The following is a 26,118-nucleotide window of genomic DNA, read 5'->3' as shown; positions in this document are numbered from 1 at the left end:
TTAAAACAGCAGCTTTTGCAGCGGAAATGGTATTTATATAAAACATGGAAGTGTTTGTCACTCATCAGTTTTTCTTTAATTTTACATTATTAAGTATCCAAGTAGCTGGTTATTATTAATGAGAGGATGTAAAAAGAACAAGTCTATGATCAGTACAGCAGAAAGGCCTAATATTCTCCTAGCATAAAGTTAGATAGACAAAGGATGAAAGGAAAAACTGTAGTGTGTAAGAATAAGTGGTTACTGAGGAGGCCCCATGTGACCTGTGTCCCTTTGCGCCTCAGGGATAATGCCGGGCCGCTATAACCAAGAAGTGGGCCAGACCATCCCAGTGTTTGCCTTCCTAGGAGCGATGGTCGTCCTGTCCTTTTTTGTGGTCCAGCTCACAAAGGCCAAGAGCAAACCCAAGCGCAGGAAACCCCGCATTAAACGACCCACATACCTCCAGCAGCAGCAGCAGCAGCAGCAGCAGCAGCAAACGACGACAACTGGGAAAACCCCTACAGTTTGACTGGGACTGCTGCCGGGGAGCTGGGTTCACCTCCAAAACTGAGACGCTGCTGAAAGGACAGCATCTGTTGAGCAGCAACATTGGAGGTGTGGAATTACATGGAGTTTAATGAACTGTTGAGACAGAAGTCTGACTGCTCTTAAACTCGAGCCTGCCGGAACTGAACACAGTGCAACTCCAGGTGTCTCTTGGATGCTGTTTTTGTGCCTCTCGTCTGTATAAGGCTGTCCGTAGGTGTTTGTGTGTGTTTGTGGACTAATGAACAGTATTAGACAGTGTTACACACAATGTAAAACACACAGTATACACCTGGCCCTAAAAAATGCCTGTTTGAGACAGACATCTTGTCTACATTTCCCTCTCTCTTCTCTTCTTCTTTGACCAAACGGTTTTATTCTTCATGAACAAAATGTGTCTGACTTTTATATTTATTGAATTTGTTCGTACCCTAACACACACACACACACACACACAGAAGTACAAGCTATTTCACACCCACACACAGAGAAATAGAAATGCATACTGTATGCACTTTAAGAATAAAGCAGTTGGCATACACGCGAACAGAAAAATACCCAACACACACACGCGCTCATATCCAACATGAGGACCATCGGATGATCAAGTGTCACCACCCGCTGTTTTGTAAGTTCTGCCCATATCTGTTTAAAGTCACTGTCTTTTCATTGTTTTTATATTTTGTATAATGAATGAACTCTGGCCAGGCATTCTGTTGATAGCCTCCTTTGTGATCTCATGGTCAGTAGTAGCATTGACACACTTGTTCAAATATATCTCATCAATTAAAAAGCATTATCAAAGTGATCTGCTTGGTTATTGCATTGTTTCTGGAGTTGCTTTTGAAGTAATTTGTAATGGTAATTCAAGATACATAATATATAACCCTACTTAGACATGATATTTATAAATTGCTGCTTTCTATTACAGTAATGGTCTTTGTCAGTAAGGAATTTGGTGGTTCCGTGGCCTTTTTTCTGGAAAATCTGCTCTTTCAACAATGATATATGTAATCCAGTATATTTTTGTTCCACCCTTTGTTCATAAAAAGCAGCTCGAACATACAACTTTGCGTCGTGCATTCTCTTTTTTTCCTTCTGGCAACAATTTTTTTCTTTTCTCTTGTTTTCCCCTGTGGATAAAGTGGAATCCATGTCTATATCAGCATGGCATTTTTATATTCAACAGGTGAGTGGTAACAGAGGGCTGATGATGTGCAAAAAGGTTACCCGTCAGAAATTAATTGAGGACGTTGGGATTATAGTATGCGTTTTAACCACCAGGACGCCCGGCCCATTTTTGTTTTTTTTTTAGGAAGAGCTTTCAATACACACGTAGACCGAATATCTATACAGATGAAATTATGAATAAATGGGAATTGCTTATTCAGCAACAGCAATCTGTATCTTGCTTACAGTTTAAATCTTTATTGGAATTTCTTGCAAAGTTGCTCATCACTGCACTGTTTGCATCACAAAGGTGTGATGAAACCTGCCAAAACATTTGGCTACAGTCACCACAGACATTTCAGAGTAAAAGGCTGAAGAGAAAAAAAATGGAGGTTAAACTTGTGATGTGAGCTAATTCCTTTTTATTTTGCAGTTTTCTGAAATGCATTCCTTGGCAGACTTTGAGAAGGCATGATTGCTTTTTTTTCTGTGGAGTAATCATAGATTGAATGGACTAATTCCATCTCACTCGTGGTTTTAGTATTGGTTATGGGCTGAATTCAGTGACGCAGGTTGATTTCATCAGAGGTGATATGTGTCGGTGTGCTCGGTGGTCTGAGCTTTGCTCTTTATCCAAGCCTAATAGGCCAGATCAGCCTGTGAATCTGTCACCTGTCCTCTTGGATGACGGCCCCAGTGAAGAACTAATCTCCCTTGGAACCTTGGGAAACTGGGAAATGACCCCAGAGCCAGCTAGCTACGCTAACAAGATTTGGGAAAGCTGGTGGTGAGTGGAGGTCACATGCCCTCTTTCCCTCCACGGTTGAAAGAGACACTGTGGCGGCTCTGAGCTGAAGCTTTAAAAATCAAAAAAGACTCGATGTTAATTTTAATACAAGTGACTCTAACTAACTAACCTGGAATGCCCAAGACTAAAGATGGAAAAATGTGATATAACAAAACTCCACAGCAGATCATCTGACATCACCTGAATCATCTGATCGATAAGCTTGGAATCAATTCAATAATGCTGTATTAGAAAGAAAACCAGTAGAGACCAGCATTTGCAGTGGTTCGCAGATAACGTCAGATATGAAATAGCAAGGCATAGCCTATAATGTAGTTTTTAAAAGTCTTTATTTTTATTTTTTTTACATTTACTCATTTGGCAGACGCTTTTATCCAGAGCGACTTACATTTGAGGAACAACATACAAGCATCAATAAAGCATCAATACAGCAGAGATCTACAACTGACAATACATACTAGTAAGAGCTAATAACATGTATGGCATCAATGGGTTAAATATAGGAAAAGAGGTTAGAGTTAACAAAAAAGTGCAATCAATACAAGAGAATTGTAAGGGGATAGAAGAAGAAGGGCACAGGAAGTGCATGTTAGAGGTTAGGGGATAGAGGTGTTATAAGAGAAAGTGTTCTTGGAAGAGATGAGTTTTCAAGAGCTTCTTGAAGTTACAGAGGGACACCCCTGCTCTGATGGCCTGTGATAGCTCATTCTACCATCATGGTCTTACAGATGAGAACAGCTGAGATTGCTTTGTGTGTAGGGATGGCAGAAAGTAATAAAATATTAACAAGACAAAGACACGCTATAGCAGCTCTGTGAGGCTGCATTTAGGCACAGCTAATGCTAACGCCAGCAAGCTAGCATGCATTATGACAACGTTACAACCTGATCCAACCTGCAATGTTAACATGCTGATGTTTAGAAAGTATAATGTGTGCACCGCATTCTCCATCATAGTTGGACTGACAAACTGACAATCTCTGGAGTCATTTCCCCAGCGTCGCTAATCAAAAACATTCATTATGTCTGTAGTTTTTTTACAAACTGTTTCTAACATAAAGCTTAAGACTTAGACTTGACTACTTGAGATTTAACTGTCAAGCCATGAGTCTTGTGACATGCAAAAACGCGACAATAGGGTCTATCCTTACCCTGTGATATCTTATAGTAGGTCTGCAACACCAATGAAAGGGCCCCCATAATCAAAAGAAGGTTGTGCATGAAAATCAGCATATTACTTTCTGATTCAGTCCATGTCCTTCCTTTCTTTCAGAAAGCTGGCTTTAACCTACGGGGTACAATCTGTGACTATACTGCACAGAATTGATTTGAGTTGCTTTTTTCATTTTCATCCATGAAATTAAAAGTCAGGAACTCAATTTCACAAGTGACGTTGTTCTGTTTTTTTGGGTGAACTCAAACAAAAGTGTTCTTGGCTTTGTACCACCACATTAATGATGGGCATGAAATGTCCAAGTTGCTGTGCCTGTGTTATTACTACTGGACACTTCTCAACTATTAAGAATTATCTATCCTCTCGGTTGAGAAAATCTGACTGCTTCATGTTTACTTCTCCTCCCAGGCCTAACAAGCTGCACAGTGATGAGTCATGGATGAAAATAATCATTCTTTGCTTTGACGTCAAAAGACAAAGATGATGAAGGCTTTTACAGTAGGGGGAATACAGTGAGGGAGACAGGAAGGCGGTGTATAAAAAGAAAACTGTTGTCTTGTTATCTTCAATTAACCTTTAACAACAGTGTTTGTTGCAACTTTCCCCGAGAAAAAATAACAGAAAACACTAATGGAAAGGTCTAGACCCGCACATTGATTTCCCTCTCACATCCTTTCTTCAACATTTAAGTAAAGGCAAAATCTTGTTGAAAATGAGCGTTGCAGGTGAGACCCGTTCCACACCTGACCCACTCCCCATATCACTCATGGCAAATGTTGCTAACATTTCGAACCTTTTCATCACAACGTGATGACACCATCCGCAAGTTTGTGTCACTTGGGTTCTCTTTCTTTTTAGATTATTTTTTCTTTTTTGAGGATTTTGACAAAATATAGTTAAATGTTTTCGTTATATTCACTCTTTAAATTATTTAACAGTAGTACATATTGATTTTGACTTAGTTAATAACTGGCCTTATTGATAATGGTTAGGTTAGACAAATGTCATTGTTTTTTGTGCTTTGGTGTCTAACAGGACTTCTGCTGACACGGTGTGTGTGTAATGACTTGTAATCATTTTGGTTTATGTGTCTGTCCTGTTTGTTCAGTGCTGGTCTGTAATTGTATTGTAAGTGTTAGACCTGCCAAGAGACTGTAGAAAATTAGCTTTAAGCTAACTGTGATACAATATTTCCAATAGTACAATTTATATCAATTATTGTACATAGCCCCTTACAAATAAATAAAACTAAATTGTGTGTGGGTGCACAAATTACAGCAAATTATGATTTTTTTTATCATGATTTGATCTTCCCTGGTTTTGTCAGGATCAGTTGAGTGACTAGCAGGTTTCGAGCCCAAATGCATGACACAAGAGCGCAGGCTTCAGGTGCAATGATTTAATCCAAATCTGAAACAGGAAATAAGGCTTACAGGCAGTTGAGGATTTCACAATCCAACAGATCAAGCAGCACAGAGACAGGCAGGCTCCATTCACGACAATGTCCGGACACAAACTAAAGAAACAAGCAAACATATACAGGTGAAACTCGAAAAATTAGCATATCGTACAAAAGTTTATTTCAGTAATTCGACTTAAAAGGTGAATCTAATATATAGTCTCATTACATGCAAAATTAGATAATATAAGCCTTTATTTGATATAATTTTGATGATTATTGCGTACAGCTAATGAAAACCCCAAATTCAAAATCTCAGAAAATTAGAATATTACATGAAATCAATAAAAAAAAAAAAAAAAAAAAGCATTTTAAATACAGAAATGTCAGCCCTCTGAAAAGTATAATCATGCATATGTACTCAGTACTTGGTTTGGGCCCCTTTTGCATGAATTACTGCCTCAATGCGGCGTGGCAATCAGCCTGTGGCACTGCTGAGGTGTTATGGAAGACCAGGATGCTTCAATAGTGACCTTCAGCTCTTCTGCATTGTTTGGTCTCATGTCTTTCATCTTTCTCTTGGCAATGCCCCATAGATTCTCTATGGGGTTCATGTCAGGCGAGTTTGCTGGCCAATCAAGCACAGTAATCCCATGGTCATTAAACCAGGTTTTGGTACTTTTGGCAGGCGGGCAGGTGCCAAGTCCTGCTGGAAAATGAAGTCAGCATCTCCATAAAGCTCGTCTGCTGAAGGAAGCATAAAGTGCTAAAATGTCCTGGTAGACGGCTGCGCTGACTCTGGACTTAATGAAGCACAGTGGACCAACACCAGCAGATGACATGGCTCCCCAAACCAACACAGACTGTGGAAACTTCACACTGGACTTCAAGCATCTTGGATTGTGTGCCTCTCCATTCTTCCTCCAGACTCTGGGACCTTGGTTTCCAAATGAGATGCAAAATTTGCTCTCATCAGAAAAGAGGACTTTGGACCACTGAGAAACAGACCAGTTCTTTTTTTCCTTTAGCCCAGGCAAGACGCTTCTGACATTGTTCGTTGTTCAGGAGCGGCTTGACATGAGGAATACGACATTTGAAGCCCATGTCCAGGACCCGTCCGTGTGTGGTGGCTCTTGATTCAGTAACTCCAGCCTCAGTCCACTCCTTGTGAAGCTCCCCCACACATCTGAATGGCCTTTTCCTGACAATCCTCTCCAGGCTACGGTCATCCCTGCTGCTTGTGCACCTTTTTCTTCCACACTTTTCCCTTCCACTTAACTTTTTATTAATGTGCCTTGATACAGCACTTTGAGAACATCCAACTTCTTTAGCAATTACCTTTTGAGGCTTTCCCTCCTTGTGGAGGGTGTCAGTGATGGTTTTCTGCACAACTGTCAGGTCAGCAGTCTTCCCCATGATTGTCAATTCCACTGAACCAGACTGAGAGACCAATTAAAGGCTCAGGAACCCTTTGCAGGTGTTTTGGATTAATTAGCTGATTAGAGTGTGACATTTGAGCCTACAATACTGAACCTTTTCACAATATTCTAATTTTCTGAGATTTTGAATTTGACAAGAGGAATAGAGATAAATCTAGATAAATCACAAATGATACAAATAAACTACGACCAACAGGGAAGACAGACTGAAACTAGGATTAAACAGAACACAGAGCAGACAAAGCCAAAATAATGCAAATGCAGAACCAGGAGTAAATACAAAGACATTAACTAAGACACAGAACTACAATGCAGGGCCAAACCTAAGATACAAGATAGAACAGGTACTAAGTGAGCTAGACAGAACATGCAAATGAACAATGGAATAAACAAGGCTAAACAGAGGAAACACAAGACAAGGAACAAAACCCCAAAACAGAAAACATGGGCCGACTACTAAACAGAACAGGGCAGCGAACAGAGACAGGACTAACCAGGAAACAGGACTACACATGGATCAGATCATAAATAAGGAATATACCAAAACAATACTGAACACAAGACAACAGACAGACAGGACTGAAAACCAGAACACAGACTAAATAACAGATACCAAACTGACCCAATAACCAAAACTCACAGAGAATCAAACAAGACAGAGCAGACAGGCAGAATGTGAACGGTTTGGGAACCAGGGAGTCACCCTTATGTTGCATTTTCGCTACTGCTGAAAATATCACCTTTGTGCATTTTGTTATGACACGCAGACTTGATTTTAAGTTCTGCATTCTCATTCATAGAAGATTCATAGAAGCTTTTTCATTATGGTAGGCCTACAGCACTCTGCTGCATCTTATTGTGGTACGCATTTGTGCACTGGTGGAATGTAACTTAGTACATTTACTATCTGAGTGTACTTGAGTACAATTTTGGGGCACTTGTAGCCTACTTTATTTGAGTATTTCCATATTATGCTACTTTATACCTACTTTACACATCAGAGGGAAATATTTCAGGCTATTTTTTTTTACTTCACTGCATTTATTTGATACCTCAAGTTACTTGTTACTTTGCGGGTTCAGATTATATATAAAATACAATCAAAAGAATTATTCTTTTAAATTACTAATGACATAGGCCTGCCAAACACATAAATTAATCCATCGCAACAACAGGCTATTATTGCCTAATCACGTAAATGTCCAGCCTGATTACGATCTAAACTGCAAACACTTCTGTTAAAAGAACGTTTCACAAAGACATACCTTTGATATTACCACGGACATAAAGTGATGTTTATTTAGACGTTATGTCTGTTTGATCCAGATAAAAGCTGCTGTAGACATAAGGGCGATCACGTTACATGCCGCGCGCTCCCGCGGATCAGTTTTCGGCGGATGATCACTTTTCCGCACGACACCTGTGTGCTCTGCTGTTCAGTCTTTCTGGCCACGTAAAATCTGATTTCAGGTCTGTTAACACCTTATACAGTCTACGAATAACACACAGTTAAAAACATTTCCCGGGACAGCTCCAGAGGGGGGACAGGCCATCAAAACCAAAATTTTTTTTTAAATGTCATTAAAAACGCAGCCCCCTGGTTCACTCATCCCTCCTTCCTCCCTCCCTCCAGCTCACAGAGAACAGCACGGTACCCGAGGGGGTGGTCGAGAGCTGACCGGCAGGTCGCGTGGGTGTGTGTGTGTAGTGTGTCCCGCCGTGAGTTTCCCGCCGGTTGAAGTATGGAGGAGTTAGCCAGAGAAAGTATCAGCCTTTTGGCTTCAGGCTCTGCCAAACCACCGCTGGACGCTCGGCTCGGCCCCATGGGGGCTATTTTCATCATGCTGAAATCTGCCCTGGGCGCTGGGCTCCTCAACTTCCCCTGGGCCTTCGAGAGAACCGGGAGTATCCGCAGCGCAGTCACTGTGGAGCTGGTGGGCATTTTTTTTAATATAATATAATATATAATATAAATCTAAGATTATAAAAAGGTATTTCATACCCTACTCTTAGAAGACAGGGTCTCTGGATTTGTGGAGTTGTGGCAGATATTTCAAAAGTTGATGCAGCCAGACTCATTTTTAACCTCATCAAAAGTAAAGTTTAGTTATTTAATTATTTTTATTGAAAGTTTGTTGTAGGGGAGATGCATCTTATCTACTGAGGACTGAGGTCCCTTGAGATCAATTAAGGAGATTTGGATCTGTTCCAGGAGAGGCCATGTTAGACTTGACCTCAGCACCTTTTAGATTCACTTTATCCTTATCAGTCTGACTTTTCCTCTGTTGCTCACCTCCTTTCTCCAGCCTGTCACTCACACCACTGCAATACTGAAATAGTTTTCCTATTTAGTCCTTTTCACTTCTGCCAAAACCAGAACTCATTGTGCATAACCTCTTCACCCTAGCTGGGCACCACTTTGACCCTGAAAACCGACTTGAATCTCTGTTTCAAGTCATGTGTAAAAAGTTCCCAGACTCCATACAAATCATTGCAAGTGTTTTTTCTTGTTTCTTTCCTTCTCCCATGTGGATGAGGGAAACTCTGCTGGGGGAACCATGTGCACTGATCGTGCATTGCTATTTTACTACTTTTTTGTAAAGCGCTAAAGATCAAACCACTGTCCAATAGTTTAGTCCAATATAAGTCATTCCTTTATTCTCCAGGTATTGGCTGTCCTCCTTTCTACCTTCCCTTGGACAAATCACCTAGCACAGAAGTTCCATTAATTTAATTTATTTATGTTCTTCTCTTTCCTCATCATCTGTCTCCCTGCAGACGTTGGATAAAATAAGGCTTAAATGTGTTGTAATATACATTGTCTGTGTCCTCCATTTTGTGTTAGGTGAAACTGTTACTGAAAGTTATTTTTTTTTTCTCTGCTTGATATGACACCCGTATGGTTTCACTGCCATGTCCTCCAATTCCAAAGTTGGATGTGAAATGAAATAAATGAATTATTTGGTTCTAAAACAAAGAAAGTTTTTGTCTACCAATACTTCTGAAACACAATTCAGTGTCAGTTTTAATATTCAGTTTAGACTTGGGCAGTAGGCCTATCTCATTTTTCAGACCTCCCTGACATTTCATTGGGGTGTACGACTGTATTTGTGTAAACAACAAAAAAAACAAAAGCTGAGCTGCTGGTGATAGAAGTCATTGTAGCATGTATGACACTGTCTAACCTACAATGCTGTGTCTAATATGCAATTAGCCTCCTTGTAGAGCTGTACCAAATTTATTTTTTATTTTTTAAATGAAGTTTTGGATGTGTGACAAAGTGATGCATCTGTTTTAGAGAGCTAGTTAGCTGAAATAAGATGAAAAGCTTAATAGTACTCCTTGGTTTTATATACAGTATCATTATGAGCAATCTCTTTCTCTCTACAACTCTGTTATCACAAGTACCAGTGCAGGCTTAGGTGGGGTTTTTTTTTATCATTTAGTCCATGAGATTCCAAAAGATTTGCTAATTGGCTGTGTTTTGTATCCTTTTATATTCACTGTTAAAATAAGCAGTTTGATTCATCACTTGGGCTTTGGAAATTTGGGACAGGAAACTTACATTGTACTATTTATATATTAAATAATTAACTGAAAACATTATATTCAGATTAACTGATAATAACTAACTAAATAATTGAGAAAACACAGTAACATAAGGTGGCTCTTAGACTCTCTGCAACTGCACACAGACGCCCTCTTCAGAACTGAATTCTCTGAATACGTCTTGATCAGGGATGATTTCCTACACTGCTTACTAACTAATTTCCTGTTATTATTATTTATTTTTTTAATCAATCTTGTTTAGCTGTTTATGCACTGTTAAGGAGCTCTGACGTGGTTTTCCTTCTATAATCTATAATCTATAATCTATGAAGAGATTATGAATTCCTCCACTGTGTAATTAGTGCTAAAATGAGGCCAAAGAGCTGAAAGGTTTTTCTTCTTTACTTCTCCTCATTACTCTGCAATGATTCTAAATATCTGCCTGGACACTTGAAAGTAACTGTAGAGCTTAATTGGATCACAGACTTTTGTAGTTTGTAGTTTGTGTCCAAGCATGCTCTTCTACACTCTTCACTCCCAGGTGTTTTCCCCTCCGATATTTTATTGATGTTATTTGCATAATTGCTGTCATTTGCATCTCCATGTTGTACTGACTTATTCCAAACTTTGACCTTTATAGCTTTTATGCAGGGATCTATAGCCCAGAAGGATGTATCATCTCTCTATTGTTTTTCCCTTCTCTCTGTTTAGGTTTTGTAGCGGGTTTTCTGATTGATATTGAGGAAGCACTTTATCTTCCACACCTCTCTTTAGAGTCCACTAACTCACAACTTCTTATAAGCATATTAACCCAGAGGACACTGACATTAATCCTTATACATAGCAGGGGTGGAGGGCTAACCTCCTGGGCTGGGAAGGTAATTGCTTGGCACACGTCTTACATAAAAGTTATAGGGTTTGACTAGAAAGTTTAGAATGGTCACAGATTGCCATTGTCTTCCCTTTGTAATGTTATGGTAGCTGTAGACAATACAAGCCAAAATAGAATTATATGGTTAAGTTAGCCTTGTCAGGCAGTCTGAATCCCTTCCCATTTCCTTAGCCCAGGCCCACCGCATGGAGAGCTAGCATTTGCACACAAGGTATTCAGTAGTCGTATTAGTGTCATTAATAATCAAACCGGATGCCATACAAAAGTAGGAAATTCCTACTTCCTACATCAAATGGAACGCAACATGAGGTGTGACACTTTCATGGCTGCGCTCCATTGACGTGTATGCAAAAGGAGTCTTTTCCTAGCTTTTTTTTTCTTTTTTTGCTGTATTTTTCCAAGATATTTTCTAACTCTTTTCCTGGGGCCCCTATAATAATTACAATCGCTACCCAGAGAGGTAAACCTAAAACAAATCCCCAAAAATTTTGGCTGTGGATTGAATGTAACGTTATAAAGCCCTACTGTTTTTGCTTTTTCATGATTGTAATAGTGAATAGAGACCTACCCAGCTTTACAGGAACAGTGTTAATCCTAAATATCGTCAGGTGATGCGGTGGTTCACTTTTACTCTGTAGTCTTTATTTGTATCACATCAGTTTGTCAGACTGAACACAACCTTCAAATGTATAATGCAAACCCTTCTGTCTCCTTTCTGAGATTGCTTTTTTCATTTTACAATATAAGACAATATTTCTTCAGGGAGTGCAGTTATAAACAGTGGCAGTGCCGTGATGAAACCACAGGTCCGACAGTTTGTCGGACTTAGCAACAGTAACTAAGGTTGGCGTGGCTTAGCTCTGGGTCAGTTGAGATGGTGAACAAGGTAAAAATTAAACATCATCATGTTAGCATTGTGTCTATGAGTATGTTAGCATGCAAACATTATCTTTAAGCGCTGCTGCTCCAAGTACAGCCTCACAGAGCCGCTAGTTGAGTCTTTTCCTTTTGATATTCGTTGATTCAGACACATTTCAGACGCTACCTAAAAAGTATAATGGTGGTACCCTGTCTGGTGGTATTATCTAATTGAGATAAATGGGCTAAAACACACATAGACTGTGCCAATTTACTCCATGATTGTCTCATTTTCCACAAATTAAAATAGATTTGTAAGATGCAAGAGTTACATAAAAGTTCTTTTTAATGTGGTTTTAAGGTTTTAGTTGTGGGTCAATGTTATTTAATTTGGACAACAAACTGGTGGAAAGACTGACAATGATACCTGAAGCTATGACGTCAAAGCTTTGTGTGTGTACATAAAGATACATATCCTGCCTTACAGTGTGGCATCGGTTTCCTTTAGCGCCATCGTTCTGCTCTCCCTCATCCACTTAGGTCTCCCTCGTGTTCCTGGTCAGTGGTCTGATCATCCTGGGCTACTCCTCGTCCATCAGTGGCCAGTGCACTTACCAGGCGGTGGTGAAGAAGGTGTGCGGGCCGGCCATCGGTCAGCTGTGTGAAATCTGCTTCGTCTTCAACCTCTTCATGATTTCTGTGGCCTTTCTGGTTATACTGGATGACCAGCTAAGGAAATGTAAGTTGGCGAGACAGTTGAGTGTGCAGCTTTATAATTAATATTAATTTTTTGCTTTCTAAAATGACCTGCTGGTAGCGGAATCCATGAACCACTGAGCAGCTCTAATGATTTATCCATTAATTCATTCATTTACCAGACTTACGTTTCTTTAATGGATGATAAAGTGGTGGAATCTAGGCTGTAGCCTTCATTACATTTTAGATATGTTTGTTCAGCCTTAGTCGGACAGGGACAAAACACAGGGGCCAGCAAATGAAGATACAAAATTACAGCTGAAGATTTAAAAAAATTAAAAATAGACATACAAAGACATAGAGACATGATTGTAAGCTCACAGTCTTATCCAATAATACTTTTTTTTGATAGTCTCTTAAATAGGTGTCTCAGAAATATTAAATTATTATCTCCAATTGTATAGGAATATATTCCAACAGTATGTGTATTGCTTTATACCCATTTTTACAAATTAAACTGAGATTACACATTATGTGCAATAAACATTTTTGTGGAACTGACTGCTGTTTTGTGAGGTACACTTTTAATAAAAAAAGGACATGCAGAGGTTTTATGCTGAGCTGAGGCTGAGGCTATAATATTTTGGATTAGAGGGTAACACAGGAGTGGATTTTCACTTCTATCCCATCCTGGTCCCAAAAAAATAATCCTGTCCTTCCCAATAGTGGAAGAATGATACCCGTCCCACCCCCTCTCATTGACTTTTTTTCCTGTCCTTTCCCAGTCTCGTGATGAATAGTGAAATTCCATCCAGCAGGAATTCCACAGCCTCTAATTTAAATCTCAGGAAAACCGCTGTTCAAAGAAAAAAACTAAACTTCAGATAGTCCTGAGTAACAAATTCATATACAAACAGGATTTAGATTCTGACACACAGTAAGAGCTCCTCTGCTAATGCACTTCAATACCATGGCAACTGACTCAGAGTTTAAGTTACCTCTCTTTCTGGAACAGAAAACCCGGTGTTTCTCCTTTATCTCAGGGCCCTGGAGTATTTCTCTCTGAATTAAGAACCGGCCAATCTGTCCCCTCTTCTCAAGTTAGAGCGGGTGAATCCTCTGTGACCCTGTTTGGCTTTTGTTTCTTCTCAGTTAAAGGGCAGATTTATTTCTGTGGTTTGCTGCATTGAGTGTAACCTGACCACAGAACCGCAGCAAAATGGCACTGATATTTGGTGCACAGATAGAGGACTAATGAGTGTGGTCTGAAGCAGATGTAATTTTTTCCTGTCCACATCATAGTTGCATCATCAGGTAATTAGACATTTCATGTCCCTTATCTTTGGAGACAGATACATTTGGCATTCAGTCTGATTATTTAACATTTCTGTGCTTCTTTCAGTAAATGTTTACGTCTGTGTGTTCTTGTTTACCCGTCAGTGTGTGGCTCCCTCTATGAGCTGGTGGCTGGTTTGCCAGAGTCAGAGATGCCTTACCACTTCTATACAGACCAGCGATTTCCCCTGGTGCTGCTCTGCATCTTCCTCATCCTGCCGCTGTCCATCCCCAAAGAGATAAGCATTCAGAAATATGTCAGGTCAGTTGTCCAATGTCACATGTTGCAATTGCTTGTCCACACACATTGTTCAGAAATAAGACATAACTGTACAGAATGTCTACGTTCCTATAAGGTTTTTCATTTTGGATTGGAAGTAGTTTTTATTATAATATAATTTTCCTACATTCTATTTAAATTGGATTATAGTGTGTTTTTAGTAGCCCAACCCTTTGGTTGAGAACAAAATAGAACTACTGGCCAGATTTGCCATCAAATGTAGTTTTGGTTACCACAGGCTGATTCCAAAGAATTCCAGTGACCTCTTAGCCTTTTATATAGCTCTGCCATCAGCTCAAAATTCGCTCTTTACCAACAGTTTGATGCATATTAAGATTCATTCAATCAATTCAAAAGCTAATGGCCAGATTTCTACAAAATAAAAATGGTTATATTAATGGAAATATACATGAAACACATGCTGCCCTTATGATAAACCATGTTCATTTTGGATGCTCCATGAGCTTTACTCTTAACATCCCCTGAAAATTTTTTTTTTGCGGAGCCCCAGTAGTTAACTTCCCATATAAATGCTGTGATGTAGTGTACTCTAGGGTTTTTTGGTGCACCATGACATCACTGTTGGTGTGGTTATAGGCGCAAAAAAGCACACTGCCAACCAAGCCTTAGTCAGAGGTGAAACAGACTTGAAACCTTCAACAACAGGTATTACTTTTTAAATGTGATTCTTGCAAGGATTTGATTTTACTGATGACCCATGATCTTTTCTCAAGCACCAACCTTAGACAGGTCGCAGTATCTTGCCCCATGGTCATGTTTCTTTTTTATTCCTCTTACTGTGGGGTATAATGAACATTGCCGCCTCTAATCTCTTCTGTAACATTTTGACTTTTGACATGTTCTTTTTGTTATTTTATTATATTTTAGTTTTTTGTCAGAATGTTCGTGTTGTTTTTAACAAATTTTGTTATGCTGAAGATTTGTCTATTCACATAAACACGATCCAGAAAGCTCAGCATACAGTGCACATCTACACATTTACATACTGAAATTCATGCGCATGTATGTATGTGGATAAATGACCAGCTGACATGGACCTACAGTGTTGAAGGTACTGACCCCTGTGGTCAGTTTCCAGTAATCCACTCATCCATTGCACTTTGACTTAAATGTCTCAGTGTGTGTGTGATTTTCGTCTGAAAAAGGTGTTTTGTCGCTATCCTCTCACAGCGGCTTAGGCACTCTTGCTGCAACCTACCTGACCATTGCCATCATCATCAAATACCACACCACGCCAGCTGTTATTGTTCACATAACCCCTCTCTACAGCAGTGGGTATGTATGTATGTGTGTATGTGTGTGCGTGGGAGGGGACAAATGATGGCTTCAAACAATCTATTTGCTCCACTGGTCCCAATGGCTAGTGAAATTAGTCTTGAGAGTAGATGTGTCTATTTGTAGTCAAATTGGTTCCACCAGGCGTGCAGGGCTTAAGTTAACACTGTGTTGTCCTCCTGTTAGCAGAAAGTCAGGAGACGGTCAATCTCAGAACCCATCGGCTAATGTCTGGCGACGACTAAAGCTGATGATACACGGAGCAACTTTTAGAGCAATGGTGCTGGACAATGTTGCTGTCAATGGTAATGAGTAAAGATTACTACCGTAATCCCCTTCTCCCACCACTCCGCCACCCTTCCTGCACCGCCGCTATCCATTCAAAACATAGTCGGATTTGCCACCAACAAGATTGCCCAGCAACATTGCTCAAAAAGTTGCCCCGTGTATCATCAGCCCTGTGGGGGCAACAGCCATTGTTTAGAGGCGGTGTAGCCACCAGACATCCAGATATCCGGGCCAAGACTTAGTCTTTGGTCATCTTAACAGTCCGATTAGCAATCTCAGAACCCATTGGCTATCGTCGGATAATTATTTAAATGCAGATAAATCTTAAAAAGCTAATCTCTAGGGTGCCAAGATTGATCAAAAGCTAAATCGTCATCAGATGATAGCCGATGGGTTCCAAGATTGCATTTCGGCTATTGCATTCCGCTTCTTTTGCCATCTACTCTTTCTCTGACACAATCTTTATACTACTTGGACTACAAACGGACTGCAAGAGGACTACAAAAGCAAACCAGAGCGCCTCTTGTCCCTTGCCTACAGATTCTGCATTCTCATGCAAATATCTGTTTATAGAGATTAGCAGAAATTTAGCTTAGCTTAGCATAAAGGCTAGTAGCAAGGTGAAATGGCTAGCTAAATCTGTCTGTGAAGGTTCTCAGTCATCCAGGTCATAGTTATCAAAAGAAGGTTAAAGTCAAGGGGAACTGGACTTGGTTGAAGATACGAGAGACTTCTTCAGTTCTGAAATAACCAGTAGGGACAACAGCCAGGAGCAGTAACGAACCAACGGTATTGATGATCTTGGCAAACGACCCCACAGGGGTTTAATAGCTGAGTTACCCTACTGGTCATTTCAAAATCAGAATTAGATAGAGCTTTATTGCCAAGTAGTGTTTTACACATACAAGGAATTTGCTTTGGAGATAAGGTGCTACATGTAGACAAACATACAGTTGACCTAAATAGATGTAGAAATATATATATGTATATATATGTAGAAATACGGAATAAACAAATGAATGTTATATAAGAATAATAGAAGAATAGAGAAAAATAATACAACTAACTGAATTGAAGAAGTCTCTTGGATGAGGGACGAAATGTCTTCTAGTATCTTCAGCCAAGTCCAGTTGCCCTTGACTTTAACCTTCTTTGACTAGCTAAACCTGAACGTGTCATTTTACCCTTACTCTATGGTTTAAATGACAAAGATAACGTGTTAGTGATTTTTAGACTTGCTGGCATGTGGGGTTTGTTACCTTTTGGACAGAGCCAGGCTAACGCCCTCCTTCTGTCACCAATGTTTATGCAAAGCTAAACTAACCCACTGCTGGCTCTAGCTCCATATTTAACAAACAAACACAAGACTAGTATTAATCTTTTCATTTAATTCTCTGCAAGAAAGCAAATGTCAAACTATTACTTTTAAATTAGTTTCAACTTCTGGTGATGACAACAGAGTCTGTAGCTGTCAACGTTCTATTACAAAATCATTTTCTGTGAATATATGCTTAGCAGTCTGTATTTACTGTTGTCTGCATGACTGAAGCAAGTCACTTTGGATTGAAGTAAATAAAGAAAAGTATTTAAAACAATTCAAATAAAATGCTAAACATTAGATTTTTATGTGTTTTTTCCTAAAAAGTAAAGTTTTGTCTGTGAGGCTGTCCTAAATAAATATACTTAATCACCACAGCAAGTTCATGTTATAGATTGCTTCCAGGAAATATGACTGAAATTGTATCCATTAATCTGCTTTGAATCCAGGCCACCAGGACAGACAAAGTAGATCAAACCAGTATCAAACCTCCTCTCCTTGAACCCCTGTGTCACTGTTAAGACACTCTGTCTGGCTCACTGACTTAACTTGGCTGCTCTTGTCAGCTATGAGCCTGTGATTGACATATAACTCTATGGCAAAGTGTCTCTAAATGCCACGGCATTATGAATGTTGCCCTAATAATAGCTTATTTCTTCTTCTTGTGGCATTTCAGAAACTGACTCTTGTGTTTCCTCCCATCTGTGTGCAGGATCAGCTCCTGGGCCTCCATGTTCAGCGCCATCCCCACCATCTGCTTTGGTTTCCAAGTGAGTGCAACTATTTCAAATGTATTCATGTAAGACCCTTTAAGACTTGGTTAACGTGTTTGGAACATCGTGCTGTGTCAAGGCTAGAGGCCACTGAGTGTGCAGCTGTGTGTGGAAAGTTTTATGTGTATGTGCGTGCTTCAGGAGGGGAAAAGTGTTCAGTTACAGCTGCAAAATTGTAAATACATACAAGAGACTACATAATAAAATGATTATCCAGCAAGTAATAAACATATTTCTCTCACAGCATCTCGCCTTGCAGATAGTTTGGGTTTATAGTATTTCTACAAGTCCATTTACATTACAGCAGAAAAACAAGGCATCTGTGCTGCATGTGACAGATTGGTCAGTGCAGTCTTATGCGGTCAGTGGGGGACTGAAGTTATAAATTCTGAGCTAATTGCCTGCTGGCTGTAGCTTCATACTTACCATACAGGCACAAGTAGTATCAATCTTCTCATCTAAATCTCGGCAACAAGCGAATATGTCAGTCTATTCCATTTGAACATGGCACTCGCAGTAGCCTTCAGCCTATTGCATGTGCTCAAGAAATGTGGCTTGGGGTCAAATTTTTGGCTCTATGCGGCTTTGCACAGTGCACTGCATACAGCTGGACAGGATTGATAAAGTAAAAACAAACCACATACGTAACAATTAAGGAGGCAAAAGCTGAAGATGTGTATCCAATGTGATGATGTGTATGCTTTACACTGGATAATCTAGACCTCACTGTGAACCGTTTCCATTGGAAGTCTTTGGCTTATTCCAGAGTAACAGGGAATCTGATCCTGGAAAGACACACTGCTGTTGAATTTTTAAAAATGTATTTACCACAAACAAAATTCTATTCACCTCCAGTGTATTGCCGTGGAGGCAGACATTTCAGATGCAGATCTCAAACTGCCGTTGTGCTCTGCAGGAGCTCGGCAGAGGTAAGCTTTTCATATTTAATAGCAGGGTAGAGTATGGGAAAAGGATCATTCTGTCAATCTAAAGCAGGACAGACTGACGTGAACTTACCACGTTGCCAAGGTAACCCCTGAGGGATGCTGGCAGGATCTAATAAAAGGAGGGGAAAGTGCAAAAGGACTGATGCATGTCTTCTCACACAAACACACACAGAGAGACGCTCTCTCTCAGGGTGAGTGATTGCACTGCAAAGGGTTGAAAAGAGAACTGATGAGATCCTGAGAGGAGTGAAGGAGGGGAAGGCAGGAAAGAGGAAGCAAGATTTAAAACTGGGCGATAGCAGCTGGGATCAAGTGGGGACAAGAGTCTGTATCCTGACCTCTGTGATGATTTAACGCGCCCCGTTGTGCCCCTCGGAGCCCTTCCGAGCCCATAGCCTTTATTTAATTCCCTATCTCATCTCAGTTCATCTCACCAGCAGAGAGATCAGAGATAATAAGTCCTCACCGTGCACTGTGAGCTCCAAACAAATGAGAAAAATCGTTGGCGGCTAGAGGGGCACACAATCTGTCTGACCAACATATAGTCCCTACTTTATCTGTCAGAGCATCTGTATTTTATATCACCCCGGAGTTTATTCCCACCAAACACAGTCGATTTCGCTTTTAACCAGAGAAGAGAAACTTGTACATGAAGTCAGCTGCTGTATTCATCAGCTGGAATTAGAAATCTTTATTCTCTGCACTGATTGCACATTTTTGGATTTGTCATTTTACTTTCTTGTGTATGTGTTTGTTTCAGTGCCACGAGGCGTCCATCGCCATCTACAGCAGCATGGAGAACCAGCGGCTCTCTCATTGGGTCTTCATCTCTGTGATCTCCATGATCTTCTGTCTCGTCATCTACTCCCTCACGGGTCAGACAGGTTTCTACTTACCCTCTCCTCCAGCCACAATCCCATGATTATAATACACCCTGGTAAAAATTCCTGGTAAAAAGAAGCAAACAAAGGAAGAAGGCAAAGAGAGTGTAAAACTAAGCGAACTTGCCTGCACATTTGAAGCCACACAGCACAAATTATAATTAAAGGTTTGGAACATTTTCACAACAGAGACTGCCGTTAATAGCCTGACCTAGTGAAGCTGTTTACCAAGAAGGATGTTGCACTAATAGAGCTTGGCAGTAAATAAAGAAGAAATGTGTACAAAGAACAGAAATGGATGACTTGCATTTGACCACCTGTCAACGGAACAGAACCACTGCTATAATTACAGGCTGCATGGATGAGTGCTCCTTTGCCCGCATCCTTAAAAAGTAATAAACATTGGCTCATTGAGCACATGGCTAATATGTTTCTTTTACATTTATAACCATCTTTCTTGTTTTCTGTCAACATCTTCACATAACTATTTCAGAAACATAAAAAAACATCGGCTAACCTGCACCACATCCATTCAATATTCTCCAGCTTTCTTTAACTCTCGCAAAATCAGAAAACACACCACTATTGAGAGAGATTGCACTTATTTGACTGGGCAGTGACAGAGAAAGCCAGTTCTAATGAAGTGAGGGCAAACAGTGATGCAAGCGCTTGTTGGACAAGGAGGAATGGCCATTCGTTTTTATAACGTTTACGTGAGAGAAGCTGGATTTGCAGGTATACGTTGATCTGAACATTGTTAAAACAGTCCAGTCTTTTTGTGTTAAACTTAATTTGAAACTAAAAAACTTAATTTTGAGTGAGCTGTTGATGGACACTATTCTCCCACAAAGCAATGCATACAGGATAAGGATAAGCTAATCACAGCTGGAAAACATATTGTGGATGGAACACCTCAGAAGAACATTAACATTATGCTGTGTCTTCATTATGTTTAATTGGCAGTAGTCACAGTCTGATTGGTGCACAAATTGCATCATTTCCTGTTAGTATAGAACAGTTTAGTGTGTTGGGTTCTTGTATAGCACCTGCACAATATGCTATAAAGATTAGTATATATATTTCCTCCGAATAGGGCACATTGAGAAATGTTGAAAGGCTTACTATGCACACGTCACAGAAATGCACAAGTCATGTTCTAGAAATCAAATTGTCCATCAATTGTTAAGTCACACTGCACCACTATACAAAATCTATTTCCCTTAATTAATACACACGCCCAATAAAAAGAGTTATGCGTGTCTGTTGATTTATTTTTCTGCAACTCATTGTCATGCCAACTGTGTTTGTGCTGAGTCGGCTGACTTTGCTAGTGTGAGTGAAGATGCCAGCTTTTCCACTTGGCTTAAAATACGCCGCATTTCTTGTTGATGGATAAGGAATCCTTCTTTTCCCTGTTGCAGGGGTTTATGGGTACATGACATTTGGAAAGGAGGTCAAGGCTGACATTCTGATGTCATACACCGGCGATGACATTCTGATGCTGATCGCCAGGCTGCTGTTCGGAGTCTCCATCATCACTGTCTATCCCATCAGCCTGCTGCTGGGCAGGTCAGGGACACGGACTTAGTGAATTCATATCATTTCAATTGAATTGTATAGAAACACTCAATTTGTCTCACTATTTCACTTAAATTAACCCATCCAGGGTCAAGAGGAAGAGAAAGTCCAGGATATTTTGATAAATATGAAAGAAGTACACATAACCTCTGACCTCCTAAAATTCCCTGCCTGGGTTACAGTGCCTTCTTTATGCCTTCAAAGATTGTCTTTTGTAAACACTGTATCCATACTGATCAAAATCACACCCGTCCCTGCACTTCAGATCAGTGATCCAGGACCCCCTGCTAAGCTGGCGGCGGAGGCGTGATGGCGTGGTGACGGTGAAGTTTGAAATCCGCAGCCGCTACATGCTGACAGTCCTGTGGATAACGTTGACACTTCTCATCGCCGCGTTTGTACCAGACATCAGCAAGGTCATCAGTGTCATCGGAGGCATCAGCGCCTTTTTCATCTTCATCTTTCCAGGTGACACTCTGGTTAGAGATTGATATTCTCTCAAATGTGTAGCAACCTTTTAAACCATGTGATGTGTTTGAACAGGACTCTGTTTGATGTTTGCCATGCAGTCTGAGCCAGTGTCCTGTAAGACCAGGTGAGGAAAAAACGTAATTTGAACGTTAAGAATGTAAAATAAGTTGAACTGCATGTTCATCAGTATTTTCCCTCTTATAGAAACATGTACGGTTTTATGAACAGAAACTTTTAAATGTGGTCTTGGTCTGTCATTAAAATAGGTTTTGCCCTTGTAGTGGTGGGTCTGAGGATGGTGACGTCTTCCTTTCAGTTGGTCTGTTTGTCCATCCAGGTCCTTTGACTCATTCAGATCAAAACTATATTGACACTCACTGTCAGTCACATGTATGTATATACATACATAATAAATGGTGTGGCTTTGAAGAGAGTGATATAGAGACTGTTTCTGGTTAAACAAAAAGGATCTTACTCTTTAAGAGAGGTGTATGTATGTAGGGATCCTTTCCGCAATGTTGTCAGATACTTGTAATAACAATCTGAGCCTGTCAGTGGCAAAAACAAGCACTTTATTGGACATACGTTGACAGGGTGCAATTGCCTGCAAGGATTATATTGCAGGCCTGCCGACTTCAGCGCGCTCGCTCAATACTGGACCAACTTCAAAAAAATATTGTCCCAATTAGTCACAAAGACACAAAGATATGGGGATATAAGGTCCAGGTTGTAAAATACCAAAGTTAGCCTTTAAGTTGTAACCCACAGCTAACGTAACTGACTGCATACTTGACGGGGAGTGTTTTTGTCCGAGGGGGTGCCCACAGTGTCAGATCTGGGAAAGACCAAAGGAATGATGCATGCAACATTTGCTTAAGTTGTTACATTTCTCTATGTCACTCGTGCCTTCTCCTCTCCAGAGTCATCCTCACAGTTTGGGCAGTGGTGACCCTGATCTGCGGAGCTTTCATCTTCGGCCAGAGCACCACCATCGCTGTCATGCAGCTCCTTGGAAGGATCTGACTGTTTCCTTTTTTTTATTCATGGAGACAGTGATGACTAGATGTTAACTTGTACTGCTCCTTTTCTCTTTTTCCCCTCCTATAAATAGTCCTTGATGGTCATACTTCACCAGTGTAAAAATGGACATGACCGCTGAACAATCAAGAGGCCCCTCAAAACTTGCAACTTATGGCCTATGGCAAATAAAAAAATGTCCCTCCTTCAGTGTCATGGTATGTTACTCTCATTTGGGTTAATTGTTCTTAGTTGTATCTTGGTAATGAGCTCCGTCTGCCTCTTGCAATACTGAAATGATCTGACTGAAACCCTCAGGTATTTTTGCAGTTTGTTGTATCGTAGTTGACGTACAGTCATCGCATTTATTATTGCATATTTGAGCATATCAGTATTGGACCTGTATTCAGAAAACAGATAGTCTGTGGAGGACAAATAGCCTTAAACGGATAGTAGCTTATAAACATGTTTGTCACTGTTTTTATTTATCACATTCTTGAATATTATATTTCACTGTATGGTATGTATGGTAGTGTAACATAAAAACTAACTAGAACATTGTAGCAATGTGAAATGTAAACTGTAAAGATATTATCATGTGCCAAACATGGTGCAGTAAACCAGGAAAGTTTCAACCATTTGCACAGTCTTCTGGTTACCACCAGAATATGTGATGAAGGAGGCCTGATTAGGAATATTCACCAGACCTGCTGGTATCTACTGTCGAGCCATATAAGACTGAGTTGTCAGAGATTGCTTGAGTTTGCTACAAGCGTTGGGGAGGGATGATATTTAGACGTTTCTGTACATGTATATTTGCATGTTTGTGTAAATAAGTTGTATCTTTATTTGTATGTTTAATGAAAGAGCTGTATTGTCATATTTGATAAATATATAATGGTGTGTAAAGTAGTCACGTTAAGAGTGAAAATTGAGATAATGAATGAGATATTAATAAAATAATTTTTATATGAAACCTTTGTTGGCTGTGCATCTGTTTGCTGTTTTAGTATACGTGGGGGGAAAAATAAACCCCATAAGAGATAGAGATCCAACATTTTATATTTATTGCGGCTCTATAGTAATCCAGCATAACACTAACTCTAAAGAGACATATTTGAAAAATAATGGCTTAGTCGAGCTCCAAATATACTGGATCCTTACACAGACGACATCATCAGGGTTATTTCCTCACGTTAAGGAGAATTCCCTCCAGGGCCAAAGCAGACATACAACTGTTTTACAGGCTGAGTAGGATTTCCCTTCAGTGTGTCCCAAATTCATACCACATACTAATTGTACACAGTATGTACTACATACTACTCATATTTCCGCTTCAGCAGTTGGTATACAAAAAGAATCAACATATTTGACCATTTTATGCTAACAGGAAACTGTACATGTGACATTGGATTTCAACCAAACTGTGACTGTGACTCTAATGTCACTGCTGAATAAACTACCTGCGGGAGAATATTGTACATTTACAGCAAACTAAAAAGTTGACCGTACTTAGTATGCATGCTGTGTGGTTTAGGTATGCTAATTTCACAACTTTTCCAGTGTGAACACACTACATAGATAAAAGCTGCTGAAAAGTAGTGTGGGCTTGGGACACACACTGAAAAGCGTAAACTGTACTTTATATGTAAAATCAGCTGAGTGCCCCTTTCATGAGAAAGGGTGAAGTCGATTGTTTATGACTTACCTCATTTTATTGCTCGTCAAATAATGTAGACATTTGTGAATTGAGGATTGAACTCATTAATGAAAGTTAAAACTAATCACAGATGTGCCATAACCTTTCAGCGTGAAATCAGCACCAGTATGAATCACCCGCAGGGTTTAAAATCAAAGCCACAAAGCACAGTTTTCAGTTTTATAGTTTTATTGAATTGCATACTACATCGTCTAGAATTTCAACAAGATATTCTTTAAAGACCAAATATAATACTTGCATCCCTGCAATAAGTCTCTACACTTAAGAAGAGAAAGCTGTTTTACTGAAACATACATTAAGAATTAATATTTCATTAAACATTTCCATAAAAGTGAATGTTCATTCTTGTATGCCATTTTTCTAGTCATATATATTTTATATAATAGATTGTAGTCTCTGTCTCCTTCATAGGAATACTAGAAAAGAAAGAAGAAGGTAAGAAATGCACAAAACCCATTGAAGAGTAGCATGGCCTAATACTACAGCAAATAAGTTACTGGACATTCAGTTGACATGCACTCAGTTGAAGGATAGAAAAGAACAGAGCCATAGAAGGGAAGAGTTATGACCTTGATGTTGATCAGTTTGGCAAATTCCTGACTGGATTGGTATCATGTCAAAACACTTGTTGAGGTAAACTTGGTGACACGCATCCTGTCCACCAGCTTCCCTACAGCTACAGACACTGATGCTGCCCACAGGAGGCCGAATCTTTCAATCAAAAGCCTGTTTCACTGAATTTCAACGGCATAACTCCTTCATTGTATGACGAAGCACAGGTTGCACTGAGGAGCAGGAGGATAGAAAAGAACAGGTTGCACAGTCTGAGGGACATTCAGGAATGTATCAATAGGAAAAACAGTATTGGCATTTCACTCACTATCTACCTCATATACACAACCCAACCAAGCTGGGCACAATGTACAGGAAAGAAACCTTTGATTAGAGCATGTGGGCTGCATTGAGCTGGGCACTCGAGTACTGTAAAACTATGGCTATCAGTATAGTAAGTCACTGACATGTGAACATCAATCCATGCAATATGGCTTTATGTTTCTATTCAGAATACAGCAGCTCCTTCTCGAACGCAAACACGATTTGACACGGTTTGTAGTGGCACAGGAGTGCAAGTAGTTTTATTTTTTAAGAAGTGAAAGGTTAACGGTGTCCTGTGGAGCTTTCTTGTAAACAAACCAAACTGAGGTTGATATTCTGTGTGTCACTGTTGCTCTGTCATTAGGTTAGCTGCAGTTAAAGGTTTAGGGCGAGTAAACCTGTGTTGTCTGGAACTCATATCTGAGGTTTAACTTAAACCTACTGTAGACAAAATCTAACAGAGATTTAAGGGAAGGTCTGTATTACTCTGGTCTTAGCATGTAAGAATATGGTGTTCTAAAAGCAATGGTGCCAGGGTAATTCAGCCAAGTGATGGAGAGATATGGTTTCTGCATTTAGTGTTTGTCAGAAACTTTGCTGCTGCAGTAATCAAGGCAAGATAAACACGTATAATAGGATGTAATGTAAACTAAAATATGTCATTGACGGCTGCTACTGGGAACAGGATTGAGGATAAATTATATATTATATCTCATGATTGAGGTTACGGTAATGCTATTTTTACATTGATTTTTTAAAAAGTATTTGCTGAAATGAATGTCAAAATGTTTATTGTCCAAACTGTCAGTTGGTCCACATGTCATTC

At 39.8% G+C, this 26,118-nt stretch overlaps 2 protein-coding genes across 5 annotated transcripts in view; both read left to right on the top strand.

Moving 5' to 3' along the window:
* The window catches only part of mbtps1 (membrane-bound transcription factor peptidase, site 1), a 28,337-nt gene extending 27,001 nt beyond the window's left edge, over positions 1-1,336 (top strand). For both annotated transcript variants that reach the window (XM_046037955.1, XM_046037956.1), the window contains one exon: positions 285-1,336. In XM_046037955.1, the coding sequence (XP_045893911.1) occupies positions 285-511 (227 nt within the window). In that variant the 3' untranslated portion in view covers positions 512-1,336. The remainder of the gene's footprint in view (positions 1-284) is intronic.
* A 6,796-nt stretch (positions 1,337-8,132) lies between these two features.
* slc38a8a (solute carrier family 38 member 8a) lies at positions 8,133-23,672 on the top strand. 3 transcript variants are annotated; one of them, XM_046038368.1, is made up of 10 exons: positions 8,133-8,451; positions 12,357-12,555; positions 13,953-14,109; positions 15,319-15,423; positions 17,742-17,799; positions 19,510-19,624; positions 21,052-21,199; positions 21,474-21,676; positions 21,778-21,803; positions 22,600-22,697. In XM_046038368.1, the coding sequence occupies exons 1-9, from the start codon at positions 8,260-8,262 to the stop codon at positions 21,780-21,782; spliced, it is 1,182 nt and encodes a 393-aa protein (XP_045894324.1). In that variant the 5' UTR covers positions 8,133-8,259; the 3' UTR covers positions 21,783-21,803; positions 22,600-22,697. The 3 variants fall into 3 exon arrangements, with proteins under 3 accessions (XP_045894324.1, XP_045894323.1, XP_045894325.1); XM_046038367.1 differs by having other exon boundaries at positions 8,135-8,451; positions 21,752-21,803; positions 22,600-23,672; XM_046038369.1 differs by lacking the exon at positions 8,133-8,451 and adding an exon at positions 11,783-11,844 and having other exon boundaries at positions 21,752-21,803; positions 22,600-23,672.
* Positions 23,673-26,118: the final 2,446 nt, after the last annotated feature.

This window comes from Micropterus dolomieu, linkage group LG22, assembly GCF_021292245.1.
Source record: "Micropterus dolomieu isolate WLL.071019.BEF.003 ecotype Adirondacks linkage group LG22, ASM2129224v1, whole genome shotgun sequence".
In the NCBI taxonomy this organism is placed as follows: domain Eukaryota; kingdom Metazoa; phylum Chordata; class Actinopteri; order Centrarchiformes; family Centrarchidae; genus Micropterus; species Micropterus dolomieu.
Note: the sequence above shows the minus strand (reverse complement) of the source record. Positions and strands in the feature narration are given on the sequence as shown.

What these genes read in the sequence shown, in the direction of transcription:
- slc38a8a (XM_046038367.1), top strand. Translation starts at nt 8,260, where the DNA reads ATGGAGGAGTTAGCCAGAGAAAGTATCAGCCTTTTGGCTTCAGGCTCT. An exon ending in ACCCCTCTCTACAGCAGTGG is followed by an intron (nt 15,424 to 17,741) that starts GTATGTATGTAT and finishes ATCTGTGTGCAG; the next exon opens with GATCAGCTCCTGGGCCTCCA. An exon ending in CCAGTGTCCTGTAAGACCAG is followed by an intron (nt 21,804 to 22,599) that starts GTGAGGAAAAAA and finishes TCTCCTCTCCAG; the next exon opens with AGTCATCCTCACAGTTTGGG.